The sequence below is a fragment of the Thalassophryne amazonica genome, chromosome 12 (assembly GCF_902500255.1).
Source record: "Thalassophryne amazonica chromosome 12, fThaAma1.1, whole genome shotgun sequence".
In the NCBI taxonomy this organism is placed as follows: domain Eukaryota; kingdom Metazoa; phylum Chordata; class Actinopteri; order Batrachoidiformes; family Batrachoididae; genus Thalassophryne; species Thalassophryne amazonica.
In genome coordinates, this window is record NC_047114.1 from 9,797,176 (window position 1) to 9,818,948 (window position 21,773).

The window sequence follows — 21,773 nt, forward strand, 5'->3', positions numbered from 1 at the left end:
CTAAGGGAAGCATGTATAAAGTGAATAAAATTGGTCCTAGCACAGAACCTTGTGGAACTCCATAATTAACTTTAGTCTGTGAAGAAGATTCCCCATTTACATGAACAAATTGTAATCTATTAGACAAATATGATTCAAACCACCGCAGCGCAGTGCCTTTAATACCTATGGCATGCTCTAATCTCTGTAATAAAATTTTATGGTCAACAGTATCAAAAGCAGCACTGAGGTCTAACAGAACAAGCACAGAGGTGAGTCCACTGTCCGAGGCCATAAGAAGATCATTTGTAACCTTCACTAATGCTGTTTCTGTACTATGATGAATTCTAAAACCTGACTGAAACTCTTCAAATAGACCATTCCTCTGCAGATGATCAGTTAGCTGTTTTACAACTACCTTTTCAAGACTTTTTGAGAGAAAAGGAAGGTTGGACATTGGCCTATAATTAGCTAAGATAGCTGGGTCAAGTGATGGCTTTTTAAGTAATGGTTTAATTACTGCCACCTTAAAAGCCTGTGGTACATAGCCAACTAACAAAGATAGATTGATCATATTTAAGATCGAAGCATTAAATAATGGTAGGGCTTCCTTGAGCAGCCTGGTAGGAATGGGGTCTAATAAACATGTTGATGGTTTGGATGAAGTAACTAATGAAAATAACTCAGACAGAACAATCGGAGAGAAAGAGTCTAACCAAATACCGGCATCACTGAAAGCAGCCAAAGATAACGATACGTCTTTGGGATGGTTATGAGTAATTTTTTCTCTAATAGTTAAAATTTTGTTAGCAAAGAAAGTCATGAAGTCATTACTAGTTAAAGTTAATGGAATACTCAGCTCAATAGAGCTCTGACTCTTTGTCAGCCTGGCTACAGTGCTGAAAAGAAACCTGGGGTTGTTCTTATTTTCTTCAATTAGTGATGAGTAGAAAGATGTCCTAGCTTTACGGAGGGCTTTTTTATAGAGCAACAGACTCTTTTTCCAGGCTAAGTGAAGATCTTCTAAATTAGTGAGACGCGATTTCCTCTCCAACTTACGGGTTATCTGCTTTAAGCTACGAGTTTGTGAGTTATACCACGGAGTCAGGCACTTCTGATTTAAGGCTCTCTTTTTCAGAGGAGCTACAGCATCCAAAGTTGTCTTCAATAAGAATGTAAAACTATTGACGAGATACTCTATCTCTCTCACAGAGTTTAGGTAGCTACTCTGCACTGTGTTGTTATATGGCTTTAGAGAACATAAAGAAGGAATCATATCCTTAAACCTAGTTACAGCGCTTTCTGAAAGACTTCTAGTGTAATGAAACTTATTCCCCACTGCTGGGTAGTCCATCAGAGTAAATATAAATGTTAAGAAATGATCAGACAGAAGGGAGTTTTCAGGGAATACTGTTAAGTCTTCTATTTCCATACCATAAGTCAGAACAAGATCTAAGATATGATTAAAGTGGTGGGTGGACTCATTTACATTTTGAGCAAAGCCAATAGAGTCTAATAATAGATTAAATGCAGTGTTGAGGCTGTCATTCTCAGCATCTGTGTGGATGTTAAAATCGCCCACTATAATTATCTTATCTGAGCTAAGCACTAAGTCAGACAAAAGGTCTGAAAATTCACAGAGAAACTCACAGTAACGACCAGGTGGACGATAGATAACAACAAATAAAACTGGTTTTTGGGACTTCCAATTTGGATGGACAAGACTAAGAGTCAAGCTTTCAAATGAATTAAAGCTCTGTCTGGGTTTTTGATTAATTAATAAGCTGGAATGGAAGATTGCTGCTAATCCTCCGCCCCGGCCTGTGCTACGAGGATTCTGACAGTTAGTGTGACTCGGGGGTGTTGACTCATTTAAACTAACATATTCATCCTGCTGTAACCAGGTTTCTGTAAGGCAGAATAAATCAATATGTTGATCAATTATTATATCATTTACCAACAGGGACTTAGAAGAGAGAGACCTAATGTTTAATAGACCACATTTAACTGTTTTAGTCTGTGGTGCAGTTGAAGGTGCTATATTATTTTTTCTTTTTGAATTTTTATGCTTAAATAGATTTTTGCTGGTTATTGGTGGTCTGGGAGCAGACACCGTCTCTACGGGGATGGGGTAATGAGGGGATGGCAGGGGGAGAGAAGCTGCAGAGAGGTGTGTAAGAATACAACTCTGCTTCCTGGTCCCAACCCTGGATAGTCATCTTCTTGTATTGCCAAGATTATATAGTTCTGTATTAGTTGAAATGATTATGTTTGATAGATATCTTTATTTTACATTTTACTCACCATATGGTTCATGCTAGGTCATATTAGTGCCTCGTCAAAACTAAATACATTTTATAGTCACTTCTAATCATTTTAACTACTTGAGGGGTTTTGTTGGGGAGCCCAATTAGCCAGGTCGATCTGGATGGAACCATGCTCTATGTGGAACCCAGCTTCTCCTATCTTGGTGATATGCTATGTGCCGGAGGAGGTTGCAAGCTCGCCATCATCGCCAGATGCACTACAGCATGGGGAAAGTTCAAGAAACGCCTCCCTATTCGTATGTCCAAACACATCTTGCCAAAGATCCAAGGGAAGATATTCTCAACCTGTGTTCGCTCTGCTTTGCTGCATGGTAACGAAACCTGGGCAGCAACTGCTGCAGACCTTCAGCGGCTCCACCGCAATGACAGATCCATGATACGATGAATCTGTGGCGTAAAACCACAGGGTGATGTCTCCTCTTCTGCGCTCCATGCAAAGCTGGGGGTTGAGGAGGTTTCTGCAGCGCTACGTATCCGGCAGCTAAGATGGTATGGGCATGTGAAACGGGCGTCATCGTGCATCAACTCTGTTATGGATATGGAGATTCCGGGTCGCCGAGGGCGTGGCAGACCTCGGAAGACATGGGCTGATTGTGTGAGGACTGACATAAAAGACCTCAACCTGGCCAGTACTGACCCGCTGGACAGAGTTGCCTAGAGAGCTGGTGTGAGACATAGCTGCCTGCTGCCTACCCCAGAACCTGGGACACCCGCAGCAGATGACAAATAAAAACTGGATGTAGTAGTAGTTACATTAGTTATATATTAATACTATGTAGTCAACCTGTGTAGGCTTATGTCAATTTAAAATGTAATTCATTCGTGTAATTTCATCATCACACATGGTTAATATGAAAATTCAGTAAGGTATATCTTCTATTATACATTCCAGTTCTAAGGTAGAACTCTACCAGTGTATATTAAAGTATATCTAAACATCTGAAAAGAAAAAAAAAAAAGAGTAGAGCCACTTAGGTGCCTGGTCTTGAGATCCAGGGATGGTAGGTTGAAAAGCTTTTGTATCCCATGGGAACTGGAACAATGTGAACAATGGGAATTGTTGCCATTTGGCTCACTGCCTAGGCCCTGTGCTGTGTTTAACACATAGCCAGAAAACTAACTGCTGATAGTAATGCCTATGAATCAGGTGAAACACGATATCTTAGAGCTGTCAAACCTGCTAACAAAGAGCTCATCCAGTTTTAGTCTCTGAACTATTTCCCCACACTATGGAGTTAGTGGAGAATATATTGGAAGCAACATTCTTTACCAATAGCTGTAAATTTTCCAAGAGTCATTTTAGTATTTACAGAATTCTGTAAATAGAGTTTTGCAAGAACCTTGAAGCACCACCAGGTGAAATGTTCACCGCAGTGGGTCCACTGTCTTTGAGTGTAATTTACACACTGCTGAGAATGTTTTCTTATCTATTCTCAAGGTCAGTCATCCAGGCATTTAACCTCGAGGGGTTTTGTTGGTGAAAACATCGCCAAACTCAATACAAATACGAGGGTAGGCTGAAAAGTTCTAAGGCTCCCAAAGGAGTAATGCATTAACTGCATTATAGTGAGCCTTAGAACTTCAAAAGATGTCAGACTCCTCAGTAAAGTCAATTTAATGTAGAGTGATTCATTTCAGGTCAACTTGGTGTATAAATCTCATCGTTCCAGGCAATGAGAGTTTATCAGCTGTCCATTAGAAGCAAGTCAGAATAGAATACAATAGAACAGCATACAGCCTAAGCATGTTTTCATCGAGCTGCCCATCGCGGAAGCACAAATTCTCGCCTTCGGATTGGCCACTTTGCCAAAGTGACGTAGCACCGACCTCGAGAATGGATGAGGTTCTCTTCTAAAATCTGGATTTTTTTTTTTTCCCCCGGCAGCTATGCAGTTCAGGAACTGGCCCTATTTTGGGTAAATTTAAGTTTTCACCACCAAAAGTCCCCATTTTGTGTAAAATGTAAATTTCCTAATCCTGCGAGGAAGAATGGTAAACCATGAAGCAAACAAAACCTGTGGAATCAAAATCCTTCAAGCACTGAAGAAGAACAAGAATTGTGGAAGGATTAGGCTGTCGGACTTTTAGTCTGAATTAGCTATAAATGGATTATTAAATTAAGTCAACTGTTTTGTGTTCTAGGAGTTGATGTAGCTTGTTGTGTATAGTCTGTAAAAACAGTGACGATAAAAAGTACTCATCCCCAGAGGCTGTATTTGTGCCATCATGTACCACACACACACTACTTGCACGAAGAATTTCATTTTACGAAAATGAGGGGGTTTGAAATGAAATGGGGAAAACCTTCAACAAAATTACAGTTTTTAAACTTTTACACTGTACTGCACTGCAGCCCCACAAAGCAAAGCGAATATGAAAGGACGGCTATGCTTCAAACAGATCTCAAAATGCAAATACTGAAAAAACTCATTTAATTTTAAGAAACAGTCTAATTTAACTACAAAGAGTAGCTCCAGCGCCATCTAGTGATACTTTACATGCATTTACAGCTGAGCACCTCTGACCCATCCAAAAGTATCCAGCAGTTAGTACTCGAGGTTGTAGTTTCAGGAACACTGTTCTAGGACCCTAGATTTTACTACTCATAATTTAAACGTTTCTTCCACCAAGATACCACTCTGTATTATTTTAAAATGTTCATTCAAAATACTGCTTTTACATCAGCACTTATATATTTTTTTTAATTAAAAGTTTTCTAAGTACTTAGAGCTTTAAATTTTTGTCCACAAAATACTACTTTATTTCCAAGAACATCAGTTTTAAAAGTGTATTACACAACAATACAGTTGTCTAGCAACTTACAGTTTAAAAGTTTTTTCCACCAAAATTCTTTGTCTTGCAATTTAACCTGGTTGCTAAGAGCTGCATATAAGACAGTTTGTGGAATCAAAAATATATGAGCACAGTATACTGAAATGCACAGCCATTTTCAGATCTCTCCAAAGATGTGCAGTCGGATTCTGGTCTGGGCTTTGGCTGGGCCACTCAAGGACATTCACAGAGTTGTTCCCTAGACACTCCTTTGGTATCTTGGCTGTGTGCTTAGGGTCATTTTCCTGCTGAAAGATGAACAGTCGCCCCAGTCTGAGGTCAAGAACGCTCTGGAGCAGGTTTTCATCCAGTATCTCTCTGTACATTGCTGCATCCATTTTCCCCTCAATCCTGACTAGTCTCCCAGTTCCTGCTGCTGAAAAACATCCCCACAGCATGATGTTGCCACCACCATGCTTCACTGTAGGGATGATGGCATTCACACCAAATAGTTCAATCTTTGTCTCATCAGACCAGATCATTTTGTTTGTGATGGTTCTTCAGGTGCCTTTTGGCAAACTCCAGGTGGGCTGCCATGTGCCTTTTATTAAGGAGTGGATTCCGTCTGGCCACTCTACCATACAGGCCTGATTGGTGGATTGCTGCAGAGATGGTTGTCCTTCTGGAAGGTTCTCCTCTCTCCACAAAGGAATGCTGGAGCTCTGACAGAGTGACCATCAGGTTCTTGGTCACCTCCCTGACTAAGGCCCTTCTCCCCTGATCGCTCAGTTTAGACGGGTGGCCAGCTCTAGGCAGAGTCCTGGTGGATCTGAACTTCTTCCATTTGCTGATGATGGAGGCCACTGTGCTCATTGGGACCTTCAAAGCAGCAGAAATGTTTCTGTAGCCTTCCCCAGATTTGTGCCTTGAGACAATCCTTCTCGGAGGTCTAGAGACAATTCCTTTGACTTCATGCTTGGTTTGTGCTCTGACATGCACTGTCAACTGTGGGACCTTATATGGAGACAGGTGTCTGTCTTTTCAAATCATGTCCACTCAAGTGACTTTATCTCAGGTGGACTCCGATTAAGCAACATCTCAAGGATGATCAGTGGAAAAAGGATGCACCTGAACTCAATTTCGAGCTTCATAGCGAAGGCTGTGAATACTTATGTACGTGTTATTTCTTTGTTTTTTTTTGTTTTTTTTAAATACATCTGCAAAAATGTAAAACAAACAAACAAAACCTTTTTCACATTGTCTTTGTGGGGTATGTGTGTAGAATTTTGAGGGAAAAAATTAATTTCATCCATTTTGGAATGAGGCTGTAACCTATAATGTGGAAAAACGCAAAGTGCTGCGAATACTTTCTGGATGCACTATATTCCACACAACAGCAAACATGATAACTTTGATGTCAAATTCAAGACCACACTCTCACAAGCACCACTAACTTAGCTTGTGGCAAACTAACAGTGGATGCTCTTGTTATGGCCGAACAACTGTCCAGTTTCTGGGTATTCTGTGTTAGTATGTGCCCACGGCCGACGTGTTTGATGAATTCCTGCGCAAAAAGTAGTTCTTAGATAATTGTCATAATGAGTATATCTCGTTATCACATTATCACATCAATTCTAAAATTTGCCACTAATAAAACTACAAAGATAAGTTTTAAGAGTGGCTGTAAAAATATTTAAGAAACTTAAAGTTTATGAGCAACTTCACCAGTTATTGAGCAACTTCACCTGTTATTGCTCAAGCACATTGTAAACAATGACATGATGGAGTTTGATGTGGAAGAGTTCAGAAAAATACGACTGGAATGTTTTGATTACTATTTACAGTTGGCGATGAAAGACTTGGGTGTTCACTTTGTGTTAAAGTCAGAAGAAGAAGCTGCACTGAAAGAGATCTGGGACAAAGAGACACATTCTCAGGATATGAGAGCGGCAAGCTGAGCAGTGTGGCGAAAGTCCTCCAGCGAGCTCAATCTGTGGGCGCGAGCTATCCCACAACTCCAAAATAGGAGAGATGTTGCTCCAGTGAGAGCGGCACTCTGAGCAGGGTGATTCAAGACAACACAGTTGTTGCTAATGTTAAGTAAAACAGGAAAATTGAGAGTCCTAGAATTGTGATCATGAACGTGCTGCCTCTGACATGGTGAACCCTCCATTAGCCCTTCCTTCTAAAGTCAACAATGTCAGAAAATCTGCCTGCTGTTTGAAGTTATCTGCTGATAAACAGAGAGTAACTTCTATTCTTGATTCTCTGCCTGGAAAAGGGAAAACTTAACCCACCGAGTTTATACAATCATTTGCAGCGACATCACTTTAAGCTACCCACCTCTGTAAATGTCATTACAAAATGTGCCATGGAATGGCACGACCAACTGACACAATGAACATTTGTTCCCACACCGTACCACTAGGGGATGTTTTACCGACCGGCGAGTGTGCAGCGGAAAAACAAACTAACCGCTAAAAGCAATCGATGGTATGAAATGAATGAATAAGTGACAAGAGTTCCTCTGTCTGGCAGCGGTGCCAATGCCACCGAAGATGGAACTGATGCTGTTGGGCAACACACTTCAGTTGTCGTTCGACAACACTGGCTACATCACCTTCATCAACGTGACTGTTTGGAAGAGGGGCAGTGAGTCAAAGGTCAGATTTTACTTTAAGTATTTCACTTTTAGTTTCTAAAAATAATGAGTCCTCTTCCTCCCTTAGTTCTGCAACATTTCCCTTGTGTTTTCTCTTCATGTTGCTACACACAATGTAATAACAGAATCCATATAATGTTGCATTTACCTTAGCTACATGCTAACTAGCCAAGCAAGATGGCCTATGCAGGACTAGCTTCCCTGCTAACAATAAAATGAATGTAACTGAAACTATCAATCTACACCGTAAATAAAAAAAAAATAGCTGAGAAAACTTAAAATTTTAAGGCAACCTTATGCAGTAAAATTTTTGAATTGTCTCAATGTTTTGATATTTCATTGTTCTAAGTCATATTTCATTGGTGTACCAGTTACATTTACATTGTTCTGTGAATAGTCACTACTATTGATTCTTCATTTGGCAAAAATAAATTTATCAGCTGAAAAGTGTGATTCACGGAACGACCAAAAGATAATCAACGCCACAATCATTTCTAACTGCTGTCAATAAATAAATAAATAAATAACTGAATTTTAATAAATACATATTTTTCTCAATTGTATTTTCTCCATACTTTTGTCTGTGCTTTCTGTACAAACTGGAGATACAAGGTCAGATGAGATAGTTAAATGAATTCTTGTCACCACAACGAGTGCCACAACCGTTAGAGACACATGAAACGAAGCACAGCCACTAGAATCCATACAGGATAATTCTGAATATGCCAACACTGCCAAGAATGAGAACACCTTTGCTCAAACAGAAAGACATACCACCACAGGCATGATGCGTTGTTTAAAACACAACATAAATCCACACTTGTCAAACATCTGTTCTATCCATAAAGATGTGTTGAAATGTCTGAAAAGTACACTTGAGAGCCTTTGGGTAGGAGATATTAAGAGCGTAGAGAAGACCAAAAAGATATGCGAGAAGTAAATCCTTTGTCTTGGCTGAGTTGCTGTTAGCTAAATCATGAGGACTTGCCCTTGGTGTCTACACTGGGAAACCCTGTGGTTTTTTTCCAACTTTGTTGTACCAACAACAAATTACAATTTCAGCTTATACACAATTACACACTTATACAGTGAGGTGCACACGATTGGTCTGATATGTATTTTCAAGTTAAGAATATCTATTTTAATTTTCATGTTCAAACAAATCAGAATACCAGCTCTGCTAGGGTGATCGTATTTTGATTATCAAAAACCAGGACACTCGGCCCGGCAATGAGACACTCAAATGATCCTCGGTTGGCAGCAGGTACTAATCGGTGGAACTGGAATGATGATACAACTGATGTAATGATTGACAGAACAGCACCTTACTGTGCTGTTCTCTAGGTTTTCTCTCAAGATATTGATAACCAATCTCGAGATAATGTAATAAAATGTTATGATTTAAAGCAGAAAGCCCCCCGTCATGTTCAAAGCACAGACTTATTTCTTTTCTGTCCCAATTAGCACTACTCACCGGAATTGGGAAAATTTACCCTCACAAGCTCCCGTTCTGCCATTCCGTCACTGTTCTGTCAAGAGTTTAGGGCTTCTAATGCTGACCTATAGCTTTATATAGTGGCTAAATAACTTGATCATTTTAATGGTGAGATCTGATCATCTCATCAATACTTGTTTTGGGTGTAATATAAGCAAAAATGACCCATTCTGCTGATTGTCATCCATTCTGCCAATTACCACTTGTTCCAGTTCCATTCTGCCTATAGTTCCTGTGATTAGTAGCTCCCAGAATGCCGGTCAATTTAATGGCCCAGTGAGAACCAGGCCATTATCATGACTTTCTTAATAAAAAAAAAAAAAAAAAAAAAAAAAAAACAGGACAGCCAGGACAAGATGTGAAAACAGGACATGTCACCCTAAGCTCTGCTGAATAGATTGTAGTTTTGTTTTTTACAGTGTACAAATCAGAATTTTATAAGTTAGCAATCTGCCTAGCTAAAATTTTGGACAATACTTACAGTTTACTGTCAGGTCTAAGGTCAGTGACATTGCAGCATTGATGATAAGTTACAAAATATTTGCACATTCTATTTGTGCAGATATTCAACACAAGAATTACTTGAAATTCTGCTCAGCCTCTTAATGTGGAAAACTGCATGAGGCGATGGTGTGTGATTGTCTCTCTCAGGCCACTGTCCACATCGTACCAGCTGGTCAGAAGCTGATGTATGTCACCGCCCTGCAGGAGTCAGCTGAGTACTGCGTCAGAGCAAAGCTTGTCGTGGACCCTCAGCTACAGAGCAGCAGCACGGACATGCGCTGCATTACTGTCTCAGGTACAGGTGTGGTGCTGTTTCACCTCTGACAGATCAACAAGTTTTGCAACTGTTACACCTCATTTGAGTCTCCCTACATAACTGCCCATTTATCACAAAGTCATTCCAGTGGCAGCCAAGAATCCTCCATAGAAACCTAGTACCTAAAGACAACAGAGGTTCATAGCACCAGGACCCTAAAGACTTGGACTTTGATTCTGCTGCTAAGATATTAGCCTCACAAAATGCCTCTGTCCACTGACTTCATGACTCCATGTCTTTTCAAATGTCCTTTCACTTCAAGGTCGAAGACCCACAGACATGAATAACACTGCTGAGACAGGTGAACATCTGTAAAGCCCCTTTCACACAGGGCCTGCGTAGAGTTGCACTGTGCTGCATATCTAGTAAACAGGAATGGCTGCGTAAGTTTCACGCAGGAGGAGAAGCTTTGCTCCATGACACTGTTCTTACAGACTGCCTGGACATGCAGATGGATTTGATACATTGGAAAAAGTCAGAATACATTATTTCCAGGTGTTAATGGACTTTATTTAACATGCCACAATCGTGAGAGAACTTGAGGAGGTGAAGGGAGAGCTGCAGCCGGAAATCGCGTGCACACGATCCATGAGGAGTTATAGTGTACGTGGAAGCTCGGCCCGCCTCTTCTTCTGTAGTTTTGAAGTTTGATTGCCAGCAAAGTTCAGCTGGATGAATAAAATCTAGCAATGCAGGTATGTACTGATAAAAAAAAAAAAACCTAAAAGGATTTTTTGCCGGACTGGCATAGGGTTGTGTGCAATTGCGGAGACTTGGTGTACAGTAGTGCAGTGTTGCATAGACTTACATACAGTAGTGAAGCTTCTGGGGAAAACCTGGTCTTGTTAGGAGAGACGGCATCCATCCCACTTTAGAGGGAGCAGCTCTCATTTCTAGAAATCTGGCCAATTTTTTTGGATCCTCCAAACTGTGACTGTCTAGCGTTGGGACCAGGAGGCAGAGCTGTGGTCTTATACACCTCTCTGCAGCTTCTCTCCCCCTGCCATCCCCTCATTACCCCATCCCCGTAGAGACAGTGCCTGCTCCCAGACCACCAATAACCAGCAAAAATCTATTTAAGCATAAAAATTCAAAAAGAAAAAATAATATAGCACTTTCAATTGCACCACAGACTAAAACAGTTAAATGTGGTCTATTAAACATTAGGTCTCTCTCTTCTAAGTCCCTGTTGGTAAATGATATAATAATTGATCAACGTATTGATTTATTCTGCCTAACAGAAACCTGGTTACAGCAGGATCAATATGTTAGTTTAAATGAGTCAACACCCCCGAGTCACACTAACTGTCAGAATGCTCGTAGCACGGGCCGAGGTGGAGGATTAGCAGCAATCTTCCATTCCAGCTTATTAATTAATCAAAAACCTAGACAGAGCTTTAATTCATTTGAAAGCTTGTCTCTTAGTCTTGTCCATCCAAATTGGAAGTCCCAAAAACCAGTTTTATTTGTTATTATCTATCGTCCACCTGGTCGTTACTGTGAGTTTCTCTGTGAATTTTCAGACCTTTTGTCTGACTTAGTGCTTAGCTCAGATAAGATAATTATAGTGGGCGATTTTAACATCCACACAGATGCTGAGAATGACAGCCTCAACACTGCATTTAATCTATTATTAGACTCAAATGGCTTTGCTCAAAAAGTAAACGAGTCCACCCACCACTTTAATCATATTTTAGATCTTGTTCTGACTTATGGTATGGAAATAGAAGACTTAACAGTATTCCCTGAAAACTCCCTTCTGTCTGATCATTTTTTAATAACATTTACATTTACCCTGATGGACTACCCTGCAGTGGGGAATAAGTTTCATTACACTAGAAGTCTTTCAGAAAGCGCTGTAACTAGGTTTAAGGATATGATTCCTTCTTTATGTTCTCTAATGTCATATACCAACACAGAGCAGAGTAGCTACCTAAACTCTGTAAGGGAGTTAGAGTATCTCGTCAATAGTTTTACATCCTCATTGAAGACAACTTTGGATGCTGTAGCTCCTCTGAAAAAGAGAGCTTTAAATCAGAAGTGTCTGACTCCGTGGTATAACTCACAAACTCGTAGCTTAAAGCAGATAACCCGTAAGTTGGAGAGGAAATGGCGTCTCACTAATTTAGAAGATCTTCACTTAGCCTGGAAAAAGAGTTTGTTGCTCTATAAAAAAGCCCTCCGTAAAGCTAGGACATCTTTCTACTCATCACTAATTGAAGAAAATAAGAACCACCCCAGGTTTCTTTTCAGCACTGTAGCCAGGCTGACAAAGAGTCAGAGCTCTATTGAGCTGAGTATTCCATTAACTTTAACTAGTAATGACTTCATGACTTTCTTTGCTAACAAAATTTTGACTATTAGAGAAAAAATTACTCATAACCATCCCAAAGATGTATCGTTATCTTTGGCTGCTTTCAGTGATGCCGGTATTTGGTTAGACTCTTTCTCTCCGATTGTTCTGAGTTATTTTCATTAGTTACTTCATCCAAACCATCAACATGTTTATTAGACCCCATTCCTGCCAGGCTGCTCAAGGAAGCCCTACCATTATTTAATGCTTCGATTTTAAATATGATCAATCTGTCTTTGTTAGTTGGTTATGTACCACAGGCCTTTAAGGTGGCAGTAATTAAACCATTACTTAAAAAGCCATCACTTGACCCAGCTATCTTAGCTAATTATAGGCCAATCTCCAACCTTCCTTTTCTCTCAAAGATTCTTGAGAGGGTAGTTGTAAAACAGCTAACTGATCACCTGCAGAGGAATGGTCTATTTGAAGAGTTTCAGTCAGGTTTTAGAATTCATCATAGTACAGAAACAGCATTAGTGAAGGTTACAAATGATCTTCTTATGGCTTCGGACAGTGGACTTATCTCTGTGCTTGTTCTGTTGGACCTCAGTGCTGCTTTTGATACTGTTGACCATAAAATTTATTACAGAGATTAGAGCATGTCATAGGTATTAAAGGCACTGCGCTGCGGTGGTTTGAATCATATTTGTCTAATAGATTACAGTTTGTTCATGTAAATGGGGAATCTTCTTCACAGACTAAAGTTAATTATGGAGTTCCACAAGGTTCTGTGCTAGGACCAATTTTATTCACTTTATACATGCTTCCCTTAGGCAGTATTATTAGACGGTATTGCTTAAATTTTCATTGTTACGCAGATGATACCCAGCTTTATCTATCCATGAAGCCAGAGGATACACACCAATTAGCTAAACTGCAGGATTGTCTTACAGACATAAAGACATGGATGACCTCTAATTTCCTGCTTTTAAACTCAGATAAAACTGAAGTTATTGTACTTGGCCCCACAAATCTTAGAAGCATGGTGTCTAACCAGATCGTTACTCTGGATGGCATTTCCCTGATCTCTAGTAATACTGTGAGAAATCTTGGAGTCATTTTTGATCAGGATATGTCATTCAAAGCGCATATTAAACTAATATGTAGGACTGCCTTTTTGCATTTACGCAATATCTCTAAAATCAGAAAGGTCTTGTCTCAGAGTGATGCTGAAAAACTAATTCATGCATTTATTTCCTCTAGGCTGGACTATTGTAATTCATTATTATCAGGTTGTCCTAAAAGTTCCCTAAAAAGCCTTCAGTTGGTTCAGAATGCTGCAGCTAGAGTACTGACGGGAACTAGCAGGAGAGAGCATATCTCACCCGTGTTGGCCTCTCTTCATTGGCTTCTTGTTAATTCTAGAATAGAATTTAAAATTCTTCTTCTTACTTATAAGGTTTTGAATAATCAGGTCCCATCTTATCTTAGGGACCTCGTAGTACCATATTACCCCATTAGAGCGCTTCGCTCTCAGACTGCGGGCTTACTTGTAGTTCCTAGGGTTTGTAAGAGTAGAATGGGAGGCAGAGCCTTCAGCTTTCAGGCTCCTCTCCTGTGGAACCAGCTCCCAATTCAGATCAGGGAGACAGACACCCTCTCTACTTTTAAGATTAGGCTTAAAACTTTCCTTTTCGCTAAGGCTTATAGTTAGGGCTGGATCGGGTGACCCTGGACTATCCCTTGGTTATGTTGCTTTAGACGTAGACTGTGGGGGGTTCCCATGATGCACTGTTTCTTTCTCTTTTTGCTCCGTATGCATCACTCTGCATTTAATCATTAGTGATCGATCTCTGCCCCCCTTCTCGGCATGTCTTTTTCCTGGTTCTTTCCCTCAGCCCCAACCAGTCTCAGCAGAAGACTGCCCCTCCCTGAGCCTGGTTCTGCTGGAGGTTTCTTCCTGTTAAAAGGGAGTTTTTCCTTCCCACTGTGGCCAAGTGCTTGCTCATAGGGGGTCGTTTTGACCGTTGGGGTTTTTCATAATTATTGTATGGCCTTGCCTTACAATATGGAGCGCCTTGGGGCAACTGTTTGTTGTGATTTGGCGCTATATAAGAAAAAAGTTGATTGAAGTTGAAGTGTTGTGTAGACTTACGTAGAGGACGGCGTCCGGTGCTCTATGCTCTTTGCATCCATTTTCCGGACCCCTGTGCATCCCTCAGCATATTGCCATTTAGAGCTGCATAAGCTCAGTGTAGTCGGTACGCCACATTACGCAACTCTACTTTGGCCCAGTGTGAAAGGGGCTTAAAACTCTTAACACTTTCTCTGCACACAGATGCACTTCTGACGGTTGAGTCCAGGAGGTCATTGAAAGTCAATCAATCAATCAATTTTTTTATATAGCGCCAAATCACAACAAACAGTTGCCCCAAGGCGCTTTATATTGTAAGGCAAGGCCATACAATAATTATGTAAAACCCCAACGGTCAAAACGACCCCCTGTGAGCAAGCACTTGGCTACAGTGGGAAGGAAAAACTCCCTTTTAACAGGAAGAAACCTCCAGCAGAACCAGGCTCAGGGAGGGGCAGTCTTCTGCTGGGACTGGTTGGGGCTGAGGGAGAGAACCAGGAAAAAGACATGCTGTGGAGGGGAGCAGAGATCGATCACTAATGATTAAATGCAGAGTGGTGCATACAGAGCAAAAAGAGAAAGAAACAGTGCATCATGGGAACCCCCCAGCAGTCTACGTCTATAGCAGCATAACTAAGGGATGGTTCAGGGTCACCTGATCCAGCCCTAACTATAAGCTTTAGCAAAAAAGAAAGTTTTAAGCCTAATCTTAAAAGTAGAGAGGGTGTCTGTCTCCCTGATCTGAATTGGGAGCTGGTTCCACAGGAGAGGAGCCTGAAAGCTGAAGGCTCTGCCTCCCATTCTACTCTTACAAACCCTAGGAACTACAAGTAAGCCTGCAGTCTGAGAGCGAAGCGCTCTATTGGGGTGATATGGTACTACGAGGTCCCTAAGATAAGATGGGACCTGATTATTCAAAACCTTATAAGTAAGAAGAAGAATTTTAAATTCTATTCTAGAATTAACAGGAAGCCAATGAAGAGAGGCCAATATGGGTGAGATATGCTCTCTCCTTCTAGTCCCCGTCAGTACTCTAGCTGCAGCATTTTGAATTAACTGAAGGCTTTTTAGGGAACTTTTAGGACAACCTGATAATAATGAATTACAATAGTCCAGCCTAGAGGAAATAAATGCATGAATTAGTTAATCTTTCAGCATCACTCTGAGACAAGACCTTTCTGATTTTAGAGATATTGCGTAAATGCAAAAAAGCAGTCCTACATATTTGTTTAATATGCGCTTTGAATGACATATCCTGATCAAAAATGACTCCAAGATTTCTCACAGTATTACTAGAGGTCAGGGTAATGCCATCCAGAGTAAGGATCTGGTTAGACACCATGTTTCTAAGATTTGTGGGGCCAAGTACAATAACTTCAGTTTTATCTGAGTTTAAAAGCAGGAAATTAGAGGTCATCCATGTCTTTATGTCTGTAAGACAATCCTGCAGTTTAGCTAATTGGTGTGTGTCCTCTGGCTTCATGGATAGATAAAGCTGGGTATCATCTGCGTAACAATGAAAATTTAAGCAATACCGCCTAATAATACTGCCTAAGGGAAGCATATATAAAGTGAATAAAATTGGTCCTAGCACAGAACCTTGTGGAACTCCATAATTAACTTTAGTCTGTGAAGAAGATTCTCCATTTACATAAACAAACTGTAATCTATTAGACAAATATGATTCAAACCACCGCAGCGCAGTGCCTTTAATACCTATGGCATGCTCTAATCTCTGTAATAAAATTTTATGGTCAACAGTATCAAAAGCAGCACTGAGGTCTAACAGAACAAGCACAGAGATGAGTCCACTGTCCGAGGCCATAAGAAGATCATTTGTAACCTTCACTAATGCTGTTTCTGTACTATGATGAATTCTAAAACCTGACTGAAACTCTTCAAATAGACCATTCCTCTGCAGATGATCAGTTAGCTGTTTTACAACTACCCTTTCAAGAATTTTTGAGAGAAAAGGAAGGTTGGAGATTGGCCTATAATTAGCTAAGATAGCTGGGTCAAGTGATGGCTTTTTAAGTAATGGTTTAATTACAGCCACCTTAAAAGCCTGTGGTACATAGCCAACTAACAAAGATAGATTGATCATATCCAAGATCGAAGCATTAAACAATGGTAGGGCTTCCTTGAGCAGCCTGGTAGGAATGGGGTCTAATAAACATGTTGATGGTTTGGATGAAGTAACTAAGTCTGGATCTTAGTTTTGATTGACAACAATTACAAACCCAGACACTCTGATTCTGTCATGATTCTCAGGGGAGCTGGACACAGCAGGAGGCACAATGCAGACTCACAAGCAGGTGGTAGGATATAAAAGGCTTTATCGTAAATTCTGGCAGAGGGTCTGGTACACAAAAAGGCAGTCAGCAAGGCAAAGGTACAGGCAGGTGTAATATAAAGGCTTCGTCAAAAATTGAGGCTGAGATCCAAGCACGGTAATCAAAGTTACAAAGGCTAAGACAAAAGGCAAGGTCAAGAAAAACAGGCACGGTCGGCAACAAGGAACTAGGGCAAGAAACTTGGAACACAGATACGTGAGCTGGAACGGAGATAGTAACATCAACGAACAAGCAAGAGACATGAGAAGTAGCAGGGCTTAAATGCACAGTGGTTTAATTAGGAAGTGATTTGGAGCAGGTGTGGTGAGCAGGCAGGAGGAGGGCGTGGACAAACAAAGATGAGACACTGTGAGGCAAGAGAGTGCAGTGACAAGATGACAGACAAAATGGGGATCAGAGGGAGACGGTGATACAAATGAAACTAGACGTGATTATATGAGAACAGAGATGGGAGTATAGACAAGGGAGTGCAGAAACAACATGGGCATAACTAATAACCATAAACTAACAATACAGACATAAGACCGGGAAAGAACTAATGGACAAAGGATACATGGACTCTTTACAAGAAAAGATTAATACTTGACCATGAAAAGAAAAGCAGACATCCAGAAATTCAAAGGCCAAAACTAGAACAAAACTGACATGAATAATAAGACTAATGTGGTAAACCTGACAAATCAGACTAGTGACAAAAGCAATCATTAAACAAACAAAAACAGTGGATCAAAACTAAACAAGAACGGAACTCAACATGTGGCTGGAGTGTGATGAAAAGAAAACTGCGACAAAAGCAATAATGAACAAAAATCACAGACAGTGGATCAAAGACTGAACTAAACCAGAATGGAACTCAAGATGTGGCTGAAGTGTGATGAAAAGAAAACCGCGACAAAAGCAATAATGAACAAAAATCACAGACAGTGGATCAAAGACTGAACTAAACCAGAATGGAACTCAAGATGTGGCTGAAGTGTGATGAACTGAAAACCAGCAGCTGTGACAAAGCAAAATAAACAGATGATCAAAAAGCAGGCAAAAGAACTCAACAAAGACAAACTGACAGAAAATCATAATGATCAGACAGAGCAGGGGCAAATCATGACAATTCCTCACTTCTCAAGTCCTGTGATCAGGGTATTGTTTGATTCCACAAAGATCACAGCATCGTCCATGAAGTCAAGCTTGGTTATTGTTTCCTCACCAACAAAGGCACGTAAGCTACTGGTTTCAACAATCTTACCAAATACCCCGACCATGTAAGCATTGACAAAACAGGAACCAGAACAAATCCCTGAAGAATACCCAGAAAGTTAGAGACATCGCCCGGGGGTGAAGACTCTAAATTATTGTGGTGTTCCTCAGGGATGTGATCTGGCTCTACACAGGATCTGTGTAGACGTTGGCTATTATGTCCAGCAACTTGTTGGAGATTTGGAAACTTTTCAGGATGGCTGAGAGGCCACCCCACTGAACCAACATTTTGGGAAAATCAACATAGGCTGCAAAGGATAATTGCTAATACTTGCATTTTGCGTTCTCAAGTAGTCATGAGAGGTGATTCAGTCATCTGGTAAGGGTGCCTTCTCGGTGTCTCCCTAGGGAGGTGTTCCTGGCACATCCAGCTGGGAGGAAAACCCAGGACTAGATGGAGAGATTATATCTCCACACTGGCCTGGGAATGCCTCAGTATCCCCCAGTCAGAGGTGGTTAATGTGGCCGGGAATACGGAAGTTTGGGGTCCCCTGCTGAAACTGTTGCCCCCGCGACCTGGATCGGAGAAGCAGTTAAAGATGAGCAAGTGACGTACTTGCAAAGTTAGAATGTGGTCGATAATCGACGTCGTGTGTAAAGCTGGATTCTTTTGGTCACTGAGTGGCAAGTACCCTTAGCAGAGAGAGCGCTGCAGTACCCCTGTAGCTGTTGAAGCCCAGGCAATCACCATTTTCCTTTCAGAGTGCGACAAGTCTTTCTTCCATTCTGTAAGTGTGGCACTCATTTCCCAAATTGATCAGATTTACAACTCCAGGAGAAAAACATTTCCACCTGCCTAGAGGAGCTCCGCTCCAGTACTGCAGATCGTATGAGACAAGGAGAAAAACAACTCACTAAACCTGGAACAATACTACACCAAGACGAGAGAAGCATGTCGTTCGAATGAAAAAAGTATCAATACAAGATAAGGAAGCCACCATAATGACCAAAGTATCTGTAGAAAACTAATTTAGTATAACAAATTAATTTTTTCCCCCCAAAAAACGGAAAAATGTCTTAATGTTCCTGCAGGTCCTGGTGCTACATGGAAGAAGTCAACCGCTGTGACAGTCACTGTTATAGTCATGGCCGGACTCCTCTTTGCCATGTTTTGGTCCGTTGTCCACTGTCGCCCAGACTCCTGCCAAGCATATTTCCGTAAAGAACCCCTCCCCCGATCACTGGTGAGTCATACAATGATACAAACTAAAAACCATTTGCTGATGATGAAAGTACTGTTTGACTACCACCAAGCTTCACACACATGCAAAGATAACCTTACATTAAACCAAAACAGGTTTGGTGATATTTAATCAATCAATCAATCAATTTTATTTATATAGCGCCAAATCACAACAAACAGTTGCCCCAAGGCGCTTTATATTGTAAGGCAAGGCCATACAATAATTACGTAAAAACCCCAACGGTCAAAACAACCCCCTGTGAGCAAGCACTTGGCGACAGTGGAAAGGAAAAACTCCCTTTTAACAGGAAGAAACCTCCAGCAGAACCAGGCTCAGGGTTTAATATGTCTAAACAGGTCAATGGGACCAGGAGAGTTAAAAATCCAGAAATTTATCTAAATACCATGTTTGAGAACTGACAGAGTAATTTTGGAGTGCTGAATCCAAATCTGAGCTCAGATTTCCTCTATCACATCAGGTTTTTTTTAAGTCTGCATGTTCCATATTGATGGATTATGCAAAAGTTGCTCATGCATTTGACGTCATTACTCATGCACAAAAGCAGCTTCAAAACCATAGTTTTTAAACCAGGTTCACGAAATGTGACCAAGAACCGTAATATTGTGTATGGTGCCGAAGAGGTGTGTGAGACCGCAGTTTCAATGCTTGATCGGAGAAATATGTTTTCATATCTCAAAAACATGATGCGATTGACAACTTACACCAGATTTGAGTTCTGATGTGTAGGTCAAAGGACAATGTGGGATCAAAAATCCCCCCAAATTTCCTCACTTTTTCAGTGTGATGTATGACAGCCACCTACAACAGCACCACAGACCTCCAGGAGTACACAGAGACCGTCACTGCCTACATGAGGAAGTGCATGGATGACGTCACGGTCTCCAGACCATTCTGGCCAATCAGAAACCTTGGCTGACAGGGGAAGTCCACAGGTTCCTGACGGCTTGAAACACTGCCTTCAGAGCTGGGGATGAGGTGGGCCTAAGGACAGCCAGGGCCAACCTGTCACGAGGAATCAGAGAGGCTAAGAGACAGTACTCCAGGAGAATTGCTGACCGCTTCAAGGACAGCAGAGCCTCCAGGAATCTATGGAGGGGTATACAGACCATTATAGACTATAAACCCACCCCGCAGACCTGCGACAACTCCCCCTCTCTGCTGAATCAGCTGATAACCTTCTTCGCTCGCTTTGAGGCAGACAACATTCCAGCACAGAAGATCCCTCTGCCTTCTGACGTCCAGGTGCTGTCACTACCTTCGGACAGCGTGAGGCGAACGCTCAGAAGGATCAAGGAAAGCCCCTGGTCCCGACGATATTGCTGGTCGGGTCCTGAGAGACTGTGCTGAGGAGCTCACGGATGTCTTCACGGACTTCTTCAACATCTCGCTGAGACAAGCTGTTGTCCCGATGTGCCTCAAAGCCACCACCATCATCCCGGTCCCAAAGAAGTCATCTCCCTCCTGCTACAATGACTACTGCCCGGTCGCACTCACTCCCATCATTATGAAGTGCTTCGAGCGGCTAGTCATGGACCACATCAAATCTTCCCCCACCACACACACACACACACACACACACACACACACACACACACACACACACACACACACACACACACACACACACACACACACACACACACACACACACACACACTGGACCCCTACCAGTTTGCATATTGGTCCAACCGCTCGACCAATGATGCTATCTCCACTGCCCTCCACTCAGCCCTCACTCACCTGGAGACCAAGGACTCGCACGTCAGAATGCTGTTCGACTTCAGCTCAGCATTCAATACAATCATCAGCTCAGATTTGGATTCAGCACTCCAAAATTACTCTAAATCAGTTCTCAAAGTCCATGCAAGAAAAATATTTTTGTTATTGTTGACCAGTAGCAGGTGGTGGCCAAGTGGTTAGTGCACTTGGCCACTTGGTTTCAGTGTGGAAGGATCCGTGTTCAAACCCCACCCCTGCCACATTTCTCCATGTAATGTGGAGTTGCGTCAGGAAGGGCATCCGGTGTAAAACGTGTGCCAATTAATCATCCACATCCACCTCAGGTTTGCTGTGACGACCCTGGGTGGAAAACAAGGGAGCAGCCGAAGGAACTTACTGTTGTTGACCAGTGTTACAGATGTGCTTATTTGTTTCCGTAAGTCACTAAGATTTCATCTCATGTCCACAGCCTCTGTGTCACTCTCAATCCATGTTCTGTGCAAACGGCTTTGGCAGATCCTTAGTGCATCAGGTGTGACCAACAGAGATGACTGCATGCAATGATTTAAAACCTCTACAGAGTGAGGTTTTATGAAATGCCCTCATCTGCACAAAAGTAAAAAGCTTAAAATGGACAAAATATTGAAGGGAGTCTGGCTGCACACATCACCTGACATCAACAAAATACAAAACACTTAATGCGCTGCGCAGTAAATTCATCCCAACGCAAAGGACAAGACATAATCAATTCATAAGCAT

At 41.4% G+C, this 21,773-nt stretch overlaps 1 protein-coding gene across 1 annotated transcript in view; it reads left to right on the forward strand.

Annotated features, from left to right (window-relative positions):
- crfb16 (cytokine receptor family member B16) overlaps nucleotides 1-20,642 on the forward strand; it is a 51,407-nt gene extending 30,765 nt beyond the window's left edge. Inside the window, exons 5-10 of the mRNA XM_034183767.1 lie at nucleotides 7,617-7,741; nucleotides 9,887-10,034; nucleotides 19,123-19,274; nucleotides 20,022-20,034; nucleotides 20,090-20,153; nucleotides 20,258-20,642. Coding sequence (XP_034039658.1) covers nucleotides 7,617-7,741; nucleotides 9,887-10,034; nucleotides 19,123-19,274; nucleotides 20,022-20,034; nucleotides 20,090-20,153; nucleotides 20,258-20,642 — 887 coding nt within the window. The remainder of the gene's footprint in view (nucleotides 1-7,616; nucleotides 7,742-9,886; nucleotides 10,035-19,122; nucleotides 19,275-20,021; nucleotides 20,035-20,089; nucleotides 20,154-20,257) is intronic.
- The last annotated feature ends 1,131 nt before the right edge of the window (nucleotides 20,643-21,773 follow it).